The sequence below is a fragment of the Chaetodon auriga genome, chromosome 14 (assembly GCF_051107435.1).
Source record: "Chaetodon auriga isolate fChaAug3 chromosome 14, fChaAug3.hap1, whole genome shotgun sequence".
NCBI classification, from domain to species: domain Eukaryota; kingdom Metazoa; phylum Chordata; class Actinopteri; order Chaetodontiformes; family Chaetodontidae; genus Chaetodon; species Chaetodon auriga.
The window spans coordinates 13,986,480-14,003,488 of NC_135087.1; the positions used below are offsets into that span (position 1 = coordinate 13,986,480).

The 17,009-nt window shown below is 43.4% G+C and overlaps 2 protein-coding genes across 2 annotated transcripts in view; one reads left to right on the forward strand and one right to left on the reverse strand.

The window, feature by feature from the left end:
- The first annotated feature begins 221 nt into the window (after positions 1 to 221).
- Positions 222 to 1,592, forward strand: isca2 (iron-sulfur cluster assembly 2). The gene is made up of 4 exons (XM_076748440.1): positions 222 to 320; positions 556 to 733; positions 1,116 to 1,231; positions 1,329 to 1,592. Exons 1-4 carry the CDS (start codon positions 259 to 261, stop codon positions 1,501 to 1,503), a joined length of 531 nt encoding a protein of 176 aa, XP_076604555.1. The 5' UTR covers positions 222 to 258; the 3' UTR covers positions 1,504 to 1,592.
- Positions 1,593 to 1,966: 374 nt separating this feature from the next.
- eml5 (EMAP like 5) overlaps positions 1,967 to 17,009 on the reverse strand; it is a 36,208-nt gene continuing 21,165 nt past the window's right edge. The window contains exons 17-44 of the mRNA XM_076748441.1: positions 16,170 to 16,270; positions 15,867 to 16,060; positions 15,271 to 15,382; positions 14,986 to 15,113; positions 13,630 to 13,771; positions 13,390 to 13,542; positions 12,295 to 12,426; positions 12,079 to 12,167; positions 10,790 to 10,966; positions 10,456 to 10,657; positions 10,241 to 10,367; positions 9,963 to 9,977; positions 9,129 to 9,137; positions 8,480 to 8,558; positions 8,074 to 8,203; positions 7,833 to 7,931; positions 7,383 to 7,403; positions 6,894 to 7,067; positions 6,575 to 6,783; positions 6,181 to 6,338; positions 5,815 to 5,929; positions 5,531 to 5,719; positions 5,186 to 5,358; positions 4,801 to 4,963; positions 4,610 to 4,713; positions 4,370 to 4,523; positions 3,490 to 3,590; positions 1,967 to 3,400 (exon numbers count right to left, since the gene is read on the reverse strand). Of these exons, the coding sequence (XP_076604556.1) occupies positions 3,364 to 3,400; positions 3,490 to 3,590; positions 4,370 to 4,523; positions 4,610 to 4,713; positions 4,801 to 4,963; positions 5,186 to 5,358; positions 5,531 to 5,719; positions 5,815 to 5,929; positions 6,181 to 6,338; positions 6,575 to 6,783; positions 6,894 to 7,067; positions 7,383 to 7,403; positions 7,833 to 7,931; positions 8,074 to 8,203; positions 8,480 to 8,558; positions 9,129 to 9,137; positions 9,963 to 9,977; positions 10,241 to 10,367; positions 10,456 to 10,657; positions 10,790 to 10,966; positions 12,079 to 12,167; positions 12,295 to 12,426; positions 13,390 to 13,542; positions 13,630 to 13,771; positions 14,986 to 15,113; positions 15,271 to 15,382; positions 15,867 to 16,060; positions 16,170 to 16,270 (3,487 nt within the window). The 3' untranslated portion in view covers positions 1,967 to 3,363. The remainder of the gene's footprint in view (positions 3,401 to 3,489; positions 3,591 to 4,369; positions 4,524 to 4,609; positions 4,714 to 4,800; positions 4,964 to 5,185; positions 5,359 to 5,530; positions 5,720 to 5,814; positions 5,930 to 6,180; positions 6,339 to 6,574; positions 6,784 to 6,893; positions 7,068 to 7,382; positions 7,404 to 7,832; positions 7,932 to 8,073; positions 8,204 to 8,479; positions 8,559 to 9,128; positions 9,138 to 9,962; positions 9,978 to 10,240; positions 10,368 to 10,455; positions 10,658 to 10,789; positions 10,967 to 12,078; positions 12,168 to 12,294; positions 12,427 to 13,389; positions 13,543 to 13,629; positions 13,772 to 14,985; positions 15,114 to 15,270; positions 15,383 to 15,866; positions 16,061 to 16,169; positions 16,271 to 17,009) is intronic.

Sequence of the window (17,009 nt, forward strand, 5' to 3'; positions counted from 1 at the left end):
GCAGGACACGAGGCCAGTCATCTGTGAGCTAAACCTCAATGGAATGATTTCATTGGTGGATCTTGTTGGGGGCAGGAAACACACTGAGAGAGCTGTACCTGAGAGGCAAAACCAGGGAATATAACGCCAACATTCATCCGGGACAGAACCGGAATACCTCAAGATTGGCAGGTTGAATGACGAATCAAATCGCCTTATTGTACCAATGGGGGCATGTCTAGTGTGGGGGGTGGAACTTATCTTCATTTGTTATGGAAGATGTCATTCGTGAGAGGAGCTATGATAACTGCGTCAAAGTCAAAAGTATTGACCCTCGCCAGGTAATGTTAGTTTTTTGTGTGCCATTAGGGATCTCGCAGAACAAAAGCACAATCTATAAACTGACTCATGGGGAAGAAGAAACCGTGTGTTTATTTTTTTAGCTGGTAGTTAGTAAGCTAGCCTTCACGTCACCGTTGGGTAACTGCTTAGCTAGAAGTGGTGCTAGTAAGGTAACGTTACACGTCCTTCTGTATTCATGCGTTGTGATCTGAACACAATGTCAATGTTTTGCAGGGCATCTACTCTTCTGAACAATCTTAATGTGAGCCAACAGTTACACCGGGTCCCTCAACCCCCCCGGCCCCATTACACAGCGGGGCTTCGGCGTCTAAGCAGCGCTGCATCCCAGGAGAAGCCAGCGGTGTCAGGGCCATCTGAGGATAAAGTATATCTCACTGACTCCTGTGTGAAGGTCAGCACATGCCCACGATTGACCCCCACACTCTTCTCATGTCTGAAAATCCAAATTGAAGGAGACGTTTGTTGTGTAGAATATTGTCTCCATATTTGTACGGAAAGCCAGGAAGGCCAGAAACTATCAGCTCCAGGACGCCGCTTCAGTGACAGAGGAGTTAATGAGGATATTGGGCGGATGCAGGTGTATTTTTGGGATTGTGTTAATGTTTGTGGACTAACATTTCAGAAACCCCTCTGCTGAGCCTGTGTTGACTGTGGAGCAGCTCAATGATCATCATGTGAAAACCTCTGGCATGCAGCCACTGTGTTCATGCGTCCAGCTGTTTCTTGTGTGCTTTGCACTCCATTCATCATACTCATGTCCCCCTTTAATCCAGAGACTCGGGGAAATCATGGAGAAGGGCGAGTACCTGAGAATACACGTGGAGGGAGGAGGCTGCTCCGGGTTCCAGTACAAGTTTTCTGTTGTTAGTGACAAGACTGAAGATGACAGGTAAACCGCCTCCAGTCTCACTTTCAGGACATTTGTTTTGTTTTTCCCAATTTTCTGTAATTAATCCTGTCAAACGTCCACTCTGCTCTTCTTTCAGAGTGTTTGAGCAGGGAGGAGTGGGCATAATCGTGGATCAGGACAGTCTGGAGTTTGTGAAAGGGTCCACTGTGGACTTCACTCAGGAGCTGATCCGCTCCACCTTCCAAGTGCTCAAGAATCCGCAGGCTGATCACGGCTGCTCCTGTGGCAGCTCCTTCTCTGTTAAACTATGAGCCTGCTTCCTCTTATCAGTATAACTTATTTAACAGTTTATTCAAATATTTAAGTCACACCTTAATAAAATAAAATGCATTTGAACTGATTCAGAATGACAATTAATCTTATAGATTCTTCAGCGCCTCTCTGACAGTGTTTACAAAAATGATTTTTGGTGTGGAACTACTTGAACTGAATGGAAAACAGAGGTATCAATTCATCATAGCACTAGTGACAGTCAAGAATGCTCACTCACAGTTCATAATTGTATTTTTGTCATTCATTTAGACCAACCAAAGGTTCTGTTGCAGCGTTTTGGGTATTCAGTGCTTAGATTTTCCTTTGTGTGTAAAATATGTAAATAGGCCACATCTATGAAGAGCTTAGCTTTATTATGTTTGTTGTATCTAAAATTAAAAAAAAGTGAATTTCAGATTCGTTTGTCTTTAGTCATTTCTAGAGTCAATTGTGGTCATATGATGCACTTCCTGATTACATCAGAATGATGAAAGAGCAGCCAGGAAATGTTTAGATTTATTGATCATTGATTGAAGGTTAGTTTGAGCACTGATTGTGTCATTACAGGTCTTACTTCTTCAGCATTATAGATTTTTTTCATGTTACCTGAATACATTCACTCCAAGTTTGAAACTCAAGTTCATGGTTGCCTTTTTTTTTTATTAAAGTGGAATTTAAGAAACATCTCACAAAAAATATACAAAAAGAATATGTACAAATGATATTTACACTGGTATAATGTAAATCAAAATATGCAGCAACATTTTTTAGTAGTTAGTCTGTAGTTAGGAGCAAAATGTTTTGCACTTCTCGTATTTTCTCTCTGATAGAACATTCCATTTAAGCAATATATCTGATTACACAAAACATTAATTTACTGTTGGAAAATGTCACACCGTTCATATTCATGAAAATGCGACAACACATCATAGCAGCACACTGAAAAGTGACCGAAGGAATTGCAACAGTGCTTCGAAACACCAATTTACAGCCGTTCTTGTTGTTTTCTGAGGATTTTGGTTTGGACAGATTGTCTTCCAGTAAGCCATGCACACCCACGAACCACAAACAGATCCTCAAACAAGTATGCACACGTTAACACGTCATGAGGGGAACACTGCCGAGGGAGGTTTGAGGTCAACCAGTCAACAACACGACCACGGAAATGAACCATCGGGGTAACACAGTGACCAGGTCAGGTGTACAGTGCATAGTATGCTTTGGCATGCTGACATCCAGAACATAACAGTGGATGTTACATTCAGGAGGAAGGCCACAGGATTTGGAATTACCAGTAAAAATAGAACAAATGACTACGTGATCCAAAAAAGTAAAACCAACGTAATACAAAAAGAATCCAAACCCTCATTAATTGAACACTCAGATTAAGGCTAATTCAGTCTGCTACTGTACATGTTTTAAAAATGGCATCAACAGTAACACAATTTCATACGCCTGCCAAGTAGCGAAACTGCCATTTGGGACATGTACACTGATCCGCTCATTCTTAAAAAAATAATCCCTCACTGAAATGATGTGCACATACTGTATTTTTTTTTTTCTTTTCAATGACGTTGTGATATCGTGAGGGCAGGGCTGCGCTCCCTCCACCTGTGTTCACAATCAGGACTGATGCTGTGATGAAAACGAGCCTTGCACAAATGCATGCACCTAGTTTTGAGGCAGTAAATCAGATCAACACTTTGACTCATTTACAAGCTGCCAGTTCTGTCCTCCTCCTCTTCCTCTTCCTCCTCCTCCTCCTCCTTCTCCTCCACCTCCTCTTCCTCCATCAACAGAATCTTTTCTCTGGAGAGCCATGCTGGGAGACGCCCAGACTCTCTGGGGGGGGGGGGTCCTCAGTGAGGGGCATGGACACACCTCCACACAAAGAGGCTGAACAGGACATAGAGGAAAAGAATCACTTAATAATTGATCGCTGTGTCATCTGTAATCTCTGTTGTTATTTGGAGCCCGGGTCGTACCTTCTGTCATCTCCACCGGCACTAACTACGAAGCGATCTCCATTTGTGAAGCGTACATTAGTCAGGTGAGCGGAGTGGCCCAGAAAGCGTTTGTGTTTGGCCTAAATCAGATCACACACACATCATCCAAGTCTTTTCACACTACAGTCAACAGTTGTGTCTGTGAAGTGATGCGGTCATTAGGTATGTAACACTACACAGAGTATAATACAGTACACAGTGGTCATCTGTGCTGGAAAGTAAGTACATTTGCTCAAGCATTGTATTTAAGTACAGCTTTGAGGTGATGAACATATTAATGCAGCAGTAATCAAAATTAAAAAATATAACAGACATTATTCTGGCAAGTCTGCATAATAAATTTACTATGTATGTATTACTGAATTAACTTTAAGTATATTTTGATGCTAATACTTGTCCACTTTCACTGAAGTAAAATTCTGACTTTTCCTTGTATTTCTACACCATGGTATTGGTAACTTAAATGTAAGTGATCTGAGCAATTCATCTACAGCACTGAATTTTAACTAATTTCTCAGTATGCGATTGATTATCACAGGCAGGAAAATGTGATTATTTTGCAACAGAAGTAATTAAAAACACAACTTCAAGCCATTATGTGAAGATTTTCTCAAGTGAAAAGTCAATTATTCTGACTGATTATCAGAAAATGAGATAATCCTGGTGGAAACTGGTGCAGATGTTAAGTTGTGAGCTCTTTCACATCAGTGTTCTCTGGCATTTTTTTTGACACTAGAGGGTGTCAAAGTCATGAATTTTCAAATTCTCCACATAGTGGCTTTGTGCAGTGCTGAGAAAAAAGTCACACTTTCATAGAAAATAACAAAGAATAATAATAATATTATGCGATCATACTTACAAACTTCTCTGGACATGGAAAGTCAAACAGCTTTACCATTCCAAAGTCATCGCCTGTGACGATGTTAAGGCCTGAGTGGGACACACAGGCACAGGTGACGTCCGCTTTGTCAGTGTTGCGGGACCAGATCCCTACGACCTCGTCCCCAAGGACACTGGACACAAAGAGAGAGCAATTACATTTTCGGCAGCTGTTACCTTTCCAGCGAGCATGTGTAAGTGCAAATCCTGGGATTCTCACCTTGTCCAGGTGGCCCAGGTAATCCTGTCAACATGGGTCTGCTCTGTGACCTGCTTCCCAGACGGCACCTCGTACACAAGTCGTTTATAAGCACCTGTGGATATCTGTTTCAAAGCATGAGAGGTTAGGGTTCATACAGACAGTGTCTGACACAACCACGTCCCCTCTCTGAACCCTCTCACAGTCCATACCTGGACGTAAGTGCTGTCAGCAGAAAAGTCCATCTGCATGACGAAGCTGGGGATGTCCCTGCAGCAGTTGATGCGGTTCAGCTGCGGGCCGAGCGTCAGGTCGTAGAAGTCGACTGCACTCTCAGTGGAGCCTACGGCCAAGTAACGAGAGTTTGGACTGAACCTGTGAGAAAGACATGCAGTGTTAATAAAGACCAGTGTTTGCTTTGTAGTACGCAGAGTAGCCTTGACCCATGTTCAGCCTCCAAAGACGAATACTGATCCTTACATGTTTAAAGTGATTGTTCAAAGTCTTTACGTATAAAAATGAACATGCAAATAAACAGATGAATGAAATCTACAGGGTAGAAATAATAAAAAAATAATGAAACTCCACTGTGATTACCTAATATCCTGGATAGGAGAGCGCCGGTCCCTTTTCTTGCCCCAGATCTTGAGCGAGGCAACCAGCAAGATGATAAACTCTCCGTTCTTCATGCCGATGGCCACCATATCTCCTTCAGGACTGTAGCTGATGGTACGCGCTGGGTGGCCCAGGTTCACCTTATTCAGCATCTTCTGTTCTCCCCACAAGGCCATGCAAGATTAACGTGATTTTGTGAATGAGGGAAGCCATGTTAATTTCTCTTGAGACAAGCAGCAGTGAGCGTCTTGATAGAGCGATTACAATATGGAAGTATTGAGAAGAACTGAGGTAGCTAGAGAGGTAGACTTAGGCTCAGTGGCTGACCTTCTCTGGGATGTCCCACAGACGAACAGTACCATCCTCTGCTGCAGACAGAAATACGTCTCTGGACGGATGGGTGCCCAGGCCCCAGATGGGTCCGTCCATGTGTCCGTTCACCAAGATGTTGCACGCTGCATTCTTCTCTCCTACTTCAATGATCTCTGCATTCCTGGTCCCCACAAGGATTTTACCCTGATGCAACCACGAGGGAAACGTGTAAAAACACGGATGAGTTGAGGAGAACTAGCTCAATCACTTAACTGAAAGCAGTGTCGCATATAACCTACCTTTCCTCTGCATACAGAGCGAACACAGTCTATGATCTGCCCCGTTTCTAATCGAAATGCTCTGCAGCGCTTCAGCTCCTGGTCCCAGAGCTTCAGAGCGCCTCCCTCCTTTGACCTGTGGAGGAAAACATATCCTCCCTCAGATGATGAAATTCACAGCTTTACATGATTAGTATGCATCTCCAGACATTTCTCACATTTATTTGTCTTATTGGTATTACATCCATTTACATAAACACACAACTGCAAATATTGAGAAAATTAATACAGTCTAGAATCTGGAATCAAGGTATTACAACAAGAAAGATAATATATGATAAAACTAAATCACATGCAGCCCTGGTACACAGTATGAGCAGCACTTACGGTCTTTCCTTGCCTCCGGTGACGATGAGGCCGTCTCTCAGTGTGGTGTACATGGTGAACACAGGGCCCGTATGAGCTTTGGCCACAATTCTTACTAGAATGTGTTCCTTCCACACACACACATCCCCACTTATGGTACCTGTAAATGTCAAGTTATTCTGAAAAGAAAACAAATCTGCACTAATCTAGTGGCCTAAGAGAGCAGAGCGAGCAATACAAGAACAATTCACAGCAGAGTGAAGCAGACATCTGATGAGTTTTAAATATTAGCAGAGTTGAATTGTGAAAATGTAATATGAAGGAAGAACAAGAAACATTTTTGATAAAACTTTTTGAGTTAGGATCAATTAGACCAAAAACAGACTGGATATTATATTGGTTGGAAGTCACTTACAGCTCCAAATGCCACGGACAGCATGGTCTGCATCCGGGCATCCTCGATGGAACTCAGCACACCTTTTTTGCTGAGCAAAGCTCGGCCAGCTAACGTCCAGAAACGCACGTGCTTGATCCCCACGGACACAAAGTGTGTGTCGGAGTCCGGCCGAAACTCAGCCACAAAGATCCTCTGGGTGTGACCTATCCGGCTGGCCACTTTGGCACCTGAAAAACAAACGTGGAGGGCAATGAAAGCACCATCTCTCACCTGTGGTGGGATTTTCTCCATCCCAGGAATAAGGTCAAAGTTTAGAGGAAGACTATTTTGTTTTTACCTTCCTGCCACTTCCAGATGGTGACGGTGTGTTCGGGGTCCAGGCCCACAGACAACAGGAGTTTTCCTGTGGCACTAAAGCTGACGGAGCAAACCCCACCGGAGTGGAAACAACGTAGCACCGACAGCGTCTGCTTGGTCATGGCGTCCCATACATGGATGGATGGAGACGTGGCTGAGAGATAGACAAGAAGCCAATCATCATTATGTATTAATATTATGTATGCACTTCTTTTTGTCTTGTCTGACTCAATATGCTTTCCCTATGCTCTCTGTATGCTCTCATAGCTTTTAAAATTATATCTTACTGTGATCAAAACTATAAAGCGAAAATACTTCCAACATGATTCATTAAAATAACTAAAACACTCCAAATCACGTTGCCACTAGATGTCAGTAACATAAAGTAAAGGATGAGTTGAAACCCACAGACTCTCTGTCAACAGTTAATTAACATGATTTTACATGAGGACTAATTCTGTGTCCTTACCTGACATGTCACCAGTATCACCTGAAAAGAAGGAAAATCAGATTTATTGACACAACCAACAAATAATTTGTTAACTTTTCTGACCTTCTTAGTTGCTCCTATGCATATGCTTCGACACTATTTAGCTAATTTACAGAAAATTGTGTACAAATCTAAAAGCTGTGTGTATAAAATGTAATTATGAGGTGAATCACAAATCCTGTCACTCAATTTCTGCCAGCACGGGACTGTTTATGTGTGTCTGTCTGTGTGAAACACAGCAATATGTGACAATCTGACGACTATTCATGTATGCAAAAATGGTAATTTTGCTATAGTACAGATGCGTTCGTAGGTGGGGGTGGCCATCTGTTTTGTACAGTAATCCTCCTGCACAATGCACAACACGAGATACAGGGAAGAAAAATGAGGCGGCTGGTGACACATGAGGTCAACCTCTCACAAACATACCTACTTGGCCAGTTGCCACCACGTTGGGGAATTTGGGATGTTGATTGATTGTCAGGCACAGAATGTCGTCACTGTGTTCTACATAGAAACTTTGGCAGGCTGGAAGGAAACACACCCAACCCCCACACACACGCACACACCACACGCACACACCACACACGCATACACAATGAAATACACAATATCAAGTTTACTTTTCAGGTAGTTAAGAGTAACACAGTCAGAGCGTCTGTCTACTTACAGGTCGTCAAGTTGAGCACGATGCCCACTGAGGCCGTGTGGTAGATGATGTCCGCGCCCTCGTTCAGGTAGTGCACGTTATTGCGGCAGTCATTGCCACGGTAACCAAACACCAGCTCCAAAACCAGGTCCTGTGGGAGAGTCAGAAAAAGATCGCCAGAAAGTCAGAAAGGTCAACGCCATGGCAACGAAGACGTTCAGAGCCAGCGGCTAGCCGAGGTGGCGTCATCATTCGATTACAGCATCATCAGAGTCCCCAGAGACGGCGTCTGGACGGAGCGCACGGAGTCGTCAGCTGAAATAATCACAATTAGAGGGCAGCGCTGACAGAGACGGTTTCCAGAAAGTTCACCATCTGTACACATGTAGAAGTTTGTTGTGTTTGGAAAAGCATGTGAGGTTATTACCTCAATGGGTCTCTTCTTTTTGCCAACATTGTTGGTCTGCAGCTTCTCCGGCTGAGGCAGCGCTCTGCTGACAGGAGGCCTGAAACAGACAGCTGGGATCAGAGGGCTGCTGCGGAGCTGCTCGTCATGCACATGATGATGACAATAATGATAACATTACACTGTTTACTACTCTGATGAAAAATATTCCGCAAATGTCTGCTCATATGTGCACACAAATCTGATGTTTTATCTCAACAGGGAAGAAAATCCACATTTGTTTTCTGTATGGAGCGACAATTCTTGATAGTGACACTATGACACAACTGTAGCTTTGTCTGTCATCCCCACTCCCAACCAGGCAGTTAAACAATACAATGTTATTAAAAGCTTTCAAGTTCTTTCCACTCATCAGCTCTCTCTGATTCATATGGAAGGAAACATGTCTGTAATTATGACATCTTTTTAAGTGCACAACAGTGGTACAAAAAAAACTATTAATAATGCAAAGACTGTATGGACAAACTGCGACCATGACCTTCTTTTACAGTCAGGGCAGGGTGTGAAAAGAGAAGTGCTATCAAGTGTCTAAAAAGCAGACACCATGTGTGTGTGTGTGTGTGCGCGCGCTCTGTGAAGTAATAACAGAAGCACAAAGTAAGCAGCTTACCTTGAACCTCTTCACGGCAGCAATAACAAAGAAAGAAGCAAGAATTAGAAAAAGGTCTTTCACAGCGCTCACCGCTGCCAGGCGGACACACACGAACACAACACCTCAGCCACTGAGGACATGAAATACAGGAGTCAGCGCCATTGTGTAGTCATGACAACTCAAGTCCATTTCCATGACAACTGCTTCCCAGAAGATGCTGCGTGGATGTTTGCATCAACCTGAGGCACCCAAAGTCTGTCACACACTTAAAGATGGCTCATGATGATGATGATGTTAGAGTCGATCATGCTTGTAAGCCCCTTTAACGACCAGCCACATAAACAGTGCTTCCTTTAAAATGACTTCAAAAGAGGATTAAGACGTGTAAATGTCTGACATTCCTTCTGGTTTGATGTGTGAAGCCGATCCACTTTAATCGGGCCATTTCCCCCGAGTCACTCACTATTAAAAACACTTCTTGTACAACCCATCCACGTTGTTCTGCTCACTATTAAAGTGGACAAGTAAATTAATGTCAAGCTCTAATTTAACTTTTAGCCCAATTTGTCTTGCCAGTCACAACTCATTAGCAAGTGAATTCACACCCAAAACAGCGTCTTAGTTTGTATGCGAAGAAACAACACCCCACTGAAATATGAATTACGAAAAGTGGTAATCATCTTACAGACATCAAGGCTTTTCTATGGAAGTGAAAGTACTTCTGGATACTGTCTTTCCTTTATCTTTGCTCTTTGTAAAGGAAGGACTACCATGTTATACATTTCCTCGAAGTAGCCCCCCCTTAATCTTTTGTCTAAACTCAACATACTGAACATGAACACAAGAGCTTACCTGACCACCCCTTGTCTTCAAGTAGAGTGAAAGAACGAAGCAGGGTAATGACAGATGGACAGCCGTTAAAGGAAAGAAGAAGAGCAGAAAAGGCTGAGTTATTTCAAAAGGGCAGGGACAGGGCAGGAATTTCACGCAGGAAAAGAAAATGTTGACTAAGGAAGGCAGGTTTGGCTCCATCTCGATGCAGAAGCCTTATTTTTTTCTATTATGAAAAAGTTATTTTCTGACTGCTCAGGAGCATCCTTCTGCAACACCATCGCTTCACTGAGAATTACCTTTCATCCACAGAGGGCTCTTTCAGCTGCAGGTGGGGCTTCACGCCCGTCATGGGTCGCATGTTGGTGGATAAGGCCTTGATGGTGTAGTTGATTTCGTTCTCCCTCGTCACGTCACTGTCATAACCTGGTGAAAGACAGGAACGACGCAGGTTTCGCTTTAGCAAAGGTAACATTCAGGGAATAAAAAGCTCAAGAGGAAGCTCCTCTCTCACCTCCGTCATCCTCACTCTCGATGTCCGACTCCTCACTGTCACACTGTTTGAATTCCCGGTGGCCCTCGGGCTCATGGGCCCAGATCATGAGACACGTGTCACCCCCACCGACTGTCACCAAGAGGCTGTCGTCATGTGTCCATCGCACATTGGTAACATGTGTGCTGTGAGCCACATAGCGTTTGAACTTTGCATACTTCCCCTGGGGGAGATGGACAACATTTGTTTCACACTTGTGACATTAACATGGAAATTAACATAACATTTGCATTAAACACAAGCCTTGAGATGCTCAAACCAGACAATAATTGCAGACTTATTCATTGTGCCTCACCTTTACAGGGTATCTGAAGAGCTTGACGTATCCTAAGTCATCTCCTGTTGCTAGCACCTTCCTGTCATTACTAAGGCAGGCAGCAGTCACCTCAGTGACCTCACTGATCAAAGGCCAGACGCCCTCGACAGACGTTCCCAGGACACACGTCCACGTGCTCCAGTCGATCTTCTCCACCTGAGCCAAGTCAGTAAGTATGGATAACACTTACAAAGTTACAAAGCAATTCACAATAAAAGCATTCACAAACAGGCAGGCCAGTAACATAAGAGCAACAAAATGCAACATAACCATTTAGGCTCAGAGAGCACAACACTGGAGTAATGTGCTCTCTGAGCTTTGAAGACCGGCTGCAGCATTTGAACCATCTGCAGAAGAGATGGGTGCTGTTGGATGGGAAGCCTGTCACCATTATCACACCTGTCTGTTAAATAAGAGGCTACAGCCCTCAGCTGGTTTGCTTATCTTAGCATAGAGAGAAAAAACAAAATACAACAATCAGAGCGAGCTAGCTGTTTCCCAACATTCCAAGTATTTATGCTAAGCTAAGTACCTATAATAATATAGGTCAATAATAATGATCTTTGTATTAATCTAATTTAAATTCAGAAGGTTTTGGGACATCCAGCCTCTCACAGAGTCCCGGCAGTCCTTTTGTTAATCTGCTGAGATCACCACAGTTGACGGACAAGTACAGCTGAGTGTTGTTCACATAAGAGTGAAAAGATAAATTAAAATGGTGAATTTAAAGGCTCAACTGTAGCAAATAAAGAATAAATGGGGTCGAGAACATACCATGGAGCCACTCATCTACAGCCATGACAGATAATTATCTGCTTTATAGGTACGATGTAAAGCAGCTAAGAGAAGAACCGGCCAGCCACTGCTTCAGACAGCCAGTAACAATGCTGTGATCAAGCGCATAAGAGAAGAGTGAAATGAATGGAAGGGGAAGAGGAAAGTGTCACACATCATGACGAGGTGTGATGAACGAGCAAAGCTTGCAGAGGACATCTGAGGCTCCAGCGAGACACGACCTAGCAGCATCTATCATCTCTGACCCTTATTTTCTTAATGCTTCCCTGGCAAGGTGTGTGAATGTCACACTGTATCAAAGGGACCCTAAACACTACCCCACTTCCACTGCCAATATTAGAATGATACTGCTGAAAAGTGGGCCGTGTTAATGCTTCACTGCCCTTCCCTGAGCCTCGTCTGATCCCGAAGGGAAAAAGTGGGCCAGCAGCACCACAACCACGGCTGCTCCTGCGCCTCCTCTCCCTGCTCACCTCTGTAGCCGGGATGGTCTGCCTCTTGCCGCGAGGAGCTTCGAAAAAAAACTGCTCTTTAGCACCTGTGTTGACTTGGAGTAGTTTCCCTGTGAATGAAAAAGCCCAGTGGGCCATGGTGCTTAACTGTTTTTTAACAGAGACATTTTGAATCCATAATTGGCAGTCGCTCGCAAGGATTTACTGAGACAATACTATTTAAGGGAGCATGTTTACCTCTCTTGTCCCAGTCCAGGTGGGTAATGTAATTGAGGCATCCTTTGCACACTCCAACCCGTTTGCTGCTCATCACATTGTAAATATCCACAAAAGTGTCTCCTGATGCTACTGCGAGGTACTTCCCAGCACCTGAGCAAACAAAAGAGAGGGAAATGTTTCGTCAATTTTCACTGGGGATCAACAGAATTGAGGATTTTTAGCTCATTCATTCCATCCTACTGACTTTGGTGATCATCTGACCTTTCCTCTAGCGCCACTGGCAGATGTGATTCTGAGTGAAATGCAGTTCGTGTCCACCTCAGGACATATTGACATAACTTTGGTAATGCCTTAACTTTTCATCTAGAGCTTTAACAGAGTCAAAACTTTCATCAATACTTCGGCTAATACCTGTAAAACAATTAACATTCCCATCAGCTCATGCTACTTTGTGTTTGGTGCTAATTAGCAAATGTTAGACGCTAAACAAAGATGACAAACATCTCAACTAACATAACATTTTCTCAATTTCCTGTATTCAGTGGTTCCCCTATGTTTTTGTGTGTTATTGCTGACCTGTTTGGGAAGCCTTTTCCACTGTTTTTTCTGAATTTCTAAGTACAGCTTCACAGAGCTCCTCGCATGCTGTGGACTCATCAGTTATTCCTAATATAACCACAGCAAAACACGCTTCCTGCTCAGCATCACACTGCTCTGTACAGTGACTTCTACACTACAGACGCAGGCTCTCGGTGACTCAGGGGTGTTGGGTTAAGAAACAAGATCCATTGCATTGAGGATCAAGGTTAAGTGTCCAGGCGAAGGAGAGTTTAGTTTCTTGCTCTCACTTTGTCCGCCCCCACTGCTTCCCATTCGGCTCTTGCTGTCTCTCTGTCTGGCCCTATTACAGAAAGCCATTAATTTGGGTCAGGCCTGCAGCAATATCTCCCCGACTCACAGCGGGAAGGAAATATGTATACCTGCTGAACTTCTGCACAGCATCCTACATACGCTAAGATGCTGTGAAGGACACACAGCTTTTAGTGGCCAACTTACTTCTCAGGCCGAGCAGACTTTTGTAAGAGTGAAGAAATGCAGAGGTGAACCACAGACCTGGAGAGAATCTGATATCCGAGATGATGTCCTTGCGGTGGTGGAAGGACACCAGGTCCTCCAAGGTGTCTGCGTTCACAATGAGGAAGCTGCCGTCATTCAGGCCCACCGCCAAGGCTTTGCCATCAGGGGAGAAGCAGCAGCAACGGCCGCCTGTGGAGGATAATGTGTTTGTTAAAGCCCTGGGACCAGCGCACTTCCTGTCAGAAAACACACTCATCTGTTCGAGCGGTGACTCACCTTTTCTGAGCTTGCGTACAGCCAGCATGCAGTGGCTGGGCGAGAGGTCCCATATGCGCAGGGTTTTGTCATCACTGACGGTGGCACACAGAGGGAGATGGGGATGGGTGGCCAGGCCCCACACTTCTCCCTCCATGTGACCCTGCAAACACACACAATAGCATCATCGATTAGTAAGTGAAGACTTTGAAGGGATTTAATGAAACATGCTTAATGTCTTTTTTAGTGAAATGGAAGTCATCACTGTATTGACATGTATGATTCCAGTGAATCGCTTCCAGTGAGAAGCATGCTGTCAGGAGTACAGAGGAGTGACAGAGAGCTTCATCACATGGTGCAACGATCACCTGTTCATTTCTGATTTCAGCAGCAGACATAGAGAAGCAGGTTAGCCACACATACAGTATCTCATATTATAATTCTCTTTGATATTCCAAAGGATACTGAGACAGTTAGCCTGTAACCTCCACCACGGATAACTGAGGACAACCTTTGGCTCTCTCATTAGCTCATCCCATCCATCAGAATGTGCTTGTATATTTTAAAGCATTTGAAAAGGGCAATCAATAGCATTCACTCTGTCTGCCTGCTTTCAGAGGAGGCTGGGAGACACTGCGGGACCACTTAACGAAATTAACAATCTCCCATTAAGCAGCAATAATTCATTGCTGCTTACAGCCAACGCCTTGGTGATTCTGAGCTGCTGTGTAAAGTGTACGTAAGCGGTGTCATGAGCACACTGAGGGGAGACGCTGGCAGGTTTGTATGTTTTAACCCAAGAATGGATATGCTGACCATTTTCCAAAGCATACCATGGATTTCTTAGCTAAAGCTTTTACAGCCATAAAGAGTTTCAGGAGGAAGATATGACTTTAACACAAACCTGAAGGCACATCTCTAAGATACAGAGACAGGATCATGACATCAGTCCTCCCACCTAGAATCACTGACACCAAACATCTGGCCTTCCTCCCAGCATTACAGCAGTTTATATATCAACTTTCTACCATCCACATAGCCACTACTGTCCATTAATTTAAGCACAAAACCTAAAATCAACCTGGAGTGACCAGAAATTCACTTAAGACAAGTGACTACATCAGATTTAACGGCTCATTTAATCCTTAGATAGAGTACCCTTTCATAACAGTTCCGCCACTTAATTACAACGCAATAAAAATGACACTTTGACAAAAAGAAGTCAGAGAAGATCCTAACTGTGACGTCATCCAGTTCATCTTCAACCTTTCAAATCTTTACGAACTTGGAAAGAGCCACCTTACAGACTCAGGCCTGCTGTGTTGTATATTATGAGGTTTGTGACAGGTGTTGGGGTTATTTTTATCAGCACCTTACCTGGACCAGCAGAGTGATAGGGCCACTCTTGTCCACCTCTAAGATCTCTCCATTCTTGGTCCCCACCAGGATGTGTCCATGGCCCAGAGATATGGCACGTATGGAGGGGTTGTCCTCCAAGAGCAACCCTGCAGAGTCGATGATTTATAGCATGAAGGCAGAGACCTGAGCTTGAGCCAGAGAACAGGAGGAAATCTCCCGATTCATGAGTTCAGCTAAAAGCATTGAATGTTTTAAACAGATGCGCATTAAAAGAGTGATTCAAGGACAGTGGAGGACTTCTACCTTTAGAGCCCGGAGCTAGGACTGCCCTCTTGATGGCGTAGGTCTTCAGGCACCTTTCAAAGGTGTCATCCCACAGAGCAACAATACCATCCTTTCCTCCAGTCACAAATCCCTACAGGGACAACATGTAAGCACATTTACTGCTGCAATGATCTCCTGCTAGTTGAGCATGACACTGTCAGAGTAAATGTAACATTACATACTACAGACTAAACAAAGATGACCCGACAAAAAGGGAAACAGACAGAAACATGTGCTGCTAATCTAATGGTCATAATTTACTTTTCTGATAGAATCAAGTAACAGAATCATGATAAATGATTTACATGATCTGTCGCTTAAAATAAAAGCTCACAAAAATAGGTTGTTAAATAATCATGCAGGTTAATGTGATCATTTTATTATTTAATGAGATTTTTCATGTCAACTGCTGCAGCCTATAACTGCTCAAACAGTTCATGTCAGGTCATATAAACCTTTGTCCATATTGTCCACTTCCATAGTAGCAACTAAAAATAGAGTGAAACAGGAGTTTTCAAATATTTTTTAAAAAATGTCCTCACTGGTCAGTCACAGAGCCTTTTCCCCTGTGGTACCTTTTCTAGAGCGTGCACACTGAATACGGGGCCGTCATGAGCCTTCACAGTCTTCATCAGGAACATGTCCCTCCAGATGCAGATGTCCCCCGTGCACGTGCCCGAAAATACCATCTCCTCCGACCAGCCATACACAGCACACATCATAGTCTCCGTCTTCCCCATGTTCCCCTTGCGCCCAATTAGACCACCACCTGAAAGAGAACCAGGCAGTCGACTCACAGTAAGATGTGTCACAGCTAAGAAAGAGTTCTGCTTGTTAGAGTTTCTGCTATTCGATAAAGAAAACCCCTGGGGTCTTACCAGCCTTATGCCAAAACTTCATATGTTTCACTCCAGCTGTGATGAGCTTGTCAGGAAGGTAGGGATTTATTTTGACAACAAATATCTTGTCCTTGCTTCCCCTGAAAAACATTTTTTTACACACAAAATATGCAAGAAGAAATGATTAAATTTGCACATTTCATTTCGAGAGATATAAAATTGAATTTCTGCATTATTTTTCAGAGTTGGAATTATAAATACGAGGCCTGGGTGCATGACGCAGGCTACACTGAGGATTTTTAATGATGGCAAAGAAACTGAGAAATGTGCCTCACTTCTGTTTCTGTGTTTAGAGCCAAACTGAGCTGCATGGTTTGGAGTATCAAAATGTTCCTGATCGACATGATAAATCCGTCCCAGAGAAATGTGCTGGACTGGATTAGTTTTTCAAAACTCAAACTGGTAACTGTATTATCTGGCTGAAACAGAGTTACAGATTAGATTAATAAGGAAATATGAGTATTATCACCACCTACTATTAAACTATTTATTTTTTGCCTCCTTCTGGTCTTGTGAACAGAAAATTTGCAAACCAACTTGCGCATTAATGTGGATCATCAACATCCACTCCTTTTTCTCGTTTGGCCTTCAGCTTTTAAATTGAAAATATTTGCTTCATTATGTACTGATTTATGTCTTCTTCTTTTTCCTTGTTGGTAAAGGCTAAACCCTTTTCTGTGTTCTGTGTTTCTGCTCCCTAACAAGCACTACAGACCCATTGGAGACGGAGATAAACTTATAACTGTCTTTTTGTTTTGCTCTCTGATTGCATTGCATGGTATAAACACTGAGGATCAGTTGCTGTTTCTGTCAGATGTG

Excerpts from the sequence above, each read along its gene's own strand:
- isca2 (XM_076748440.1), top strand. The coding sequence starts at position 259 with ATGTCATTCGTGAGAGGAGCTATGATAACTGCGTCAAAGTCAAAAGTA. Across the intron at positions 321-555 it reads AAAGTATTGACCCTCGCCAG|GGCATCTACTCTTCTGAACA; the intron begins GTAATGTTAGTT and ends AATGTTTTGCAG. Across the intron at positions 1,232-1,328 it reads GACAAGACTGAAGATGACAG|AGTGTTTGAGCAGGGAGGAG; the intron begins GTAAACCGCCTC and ends CTCTTCTTTCAG.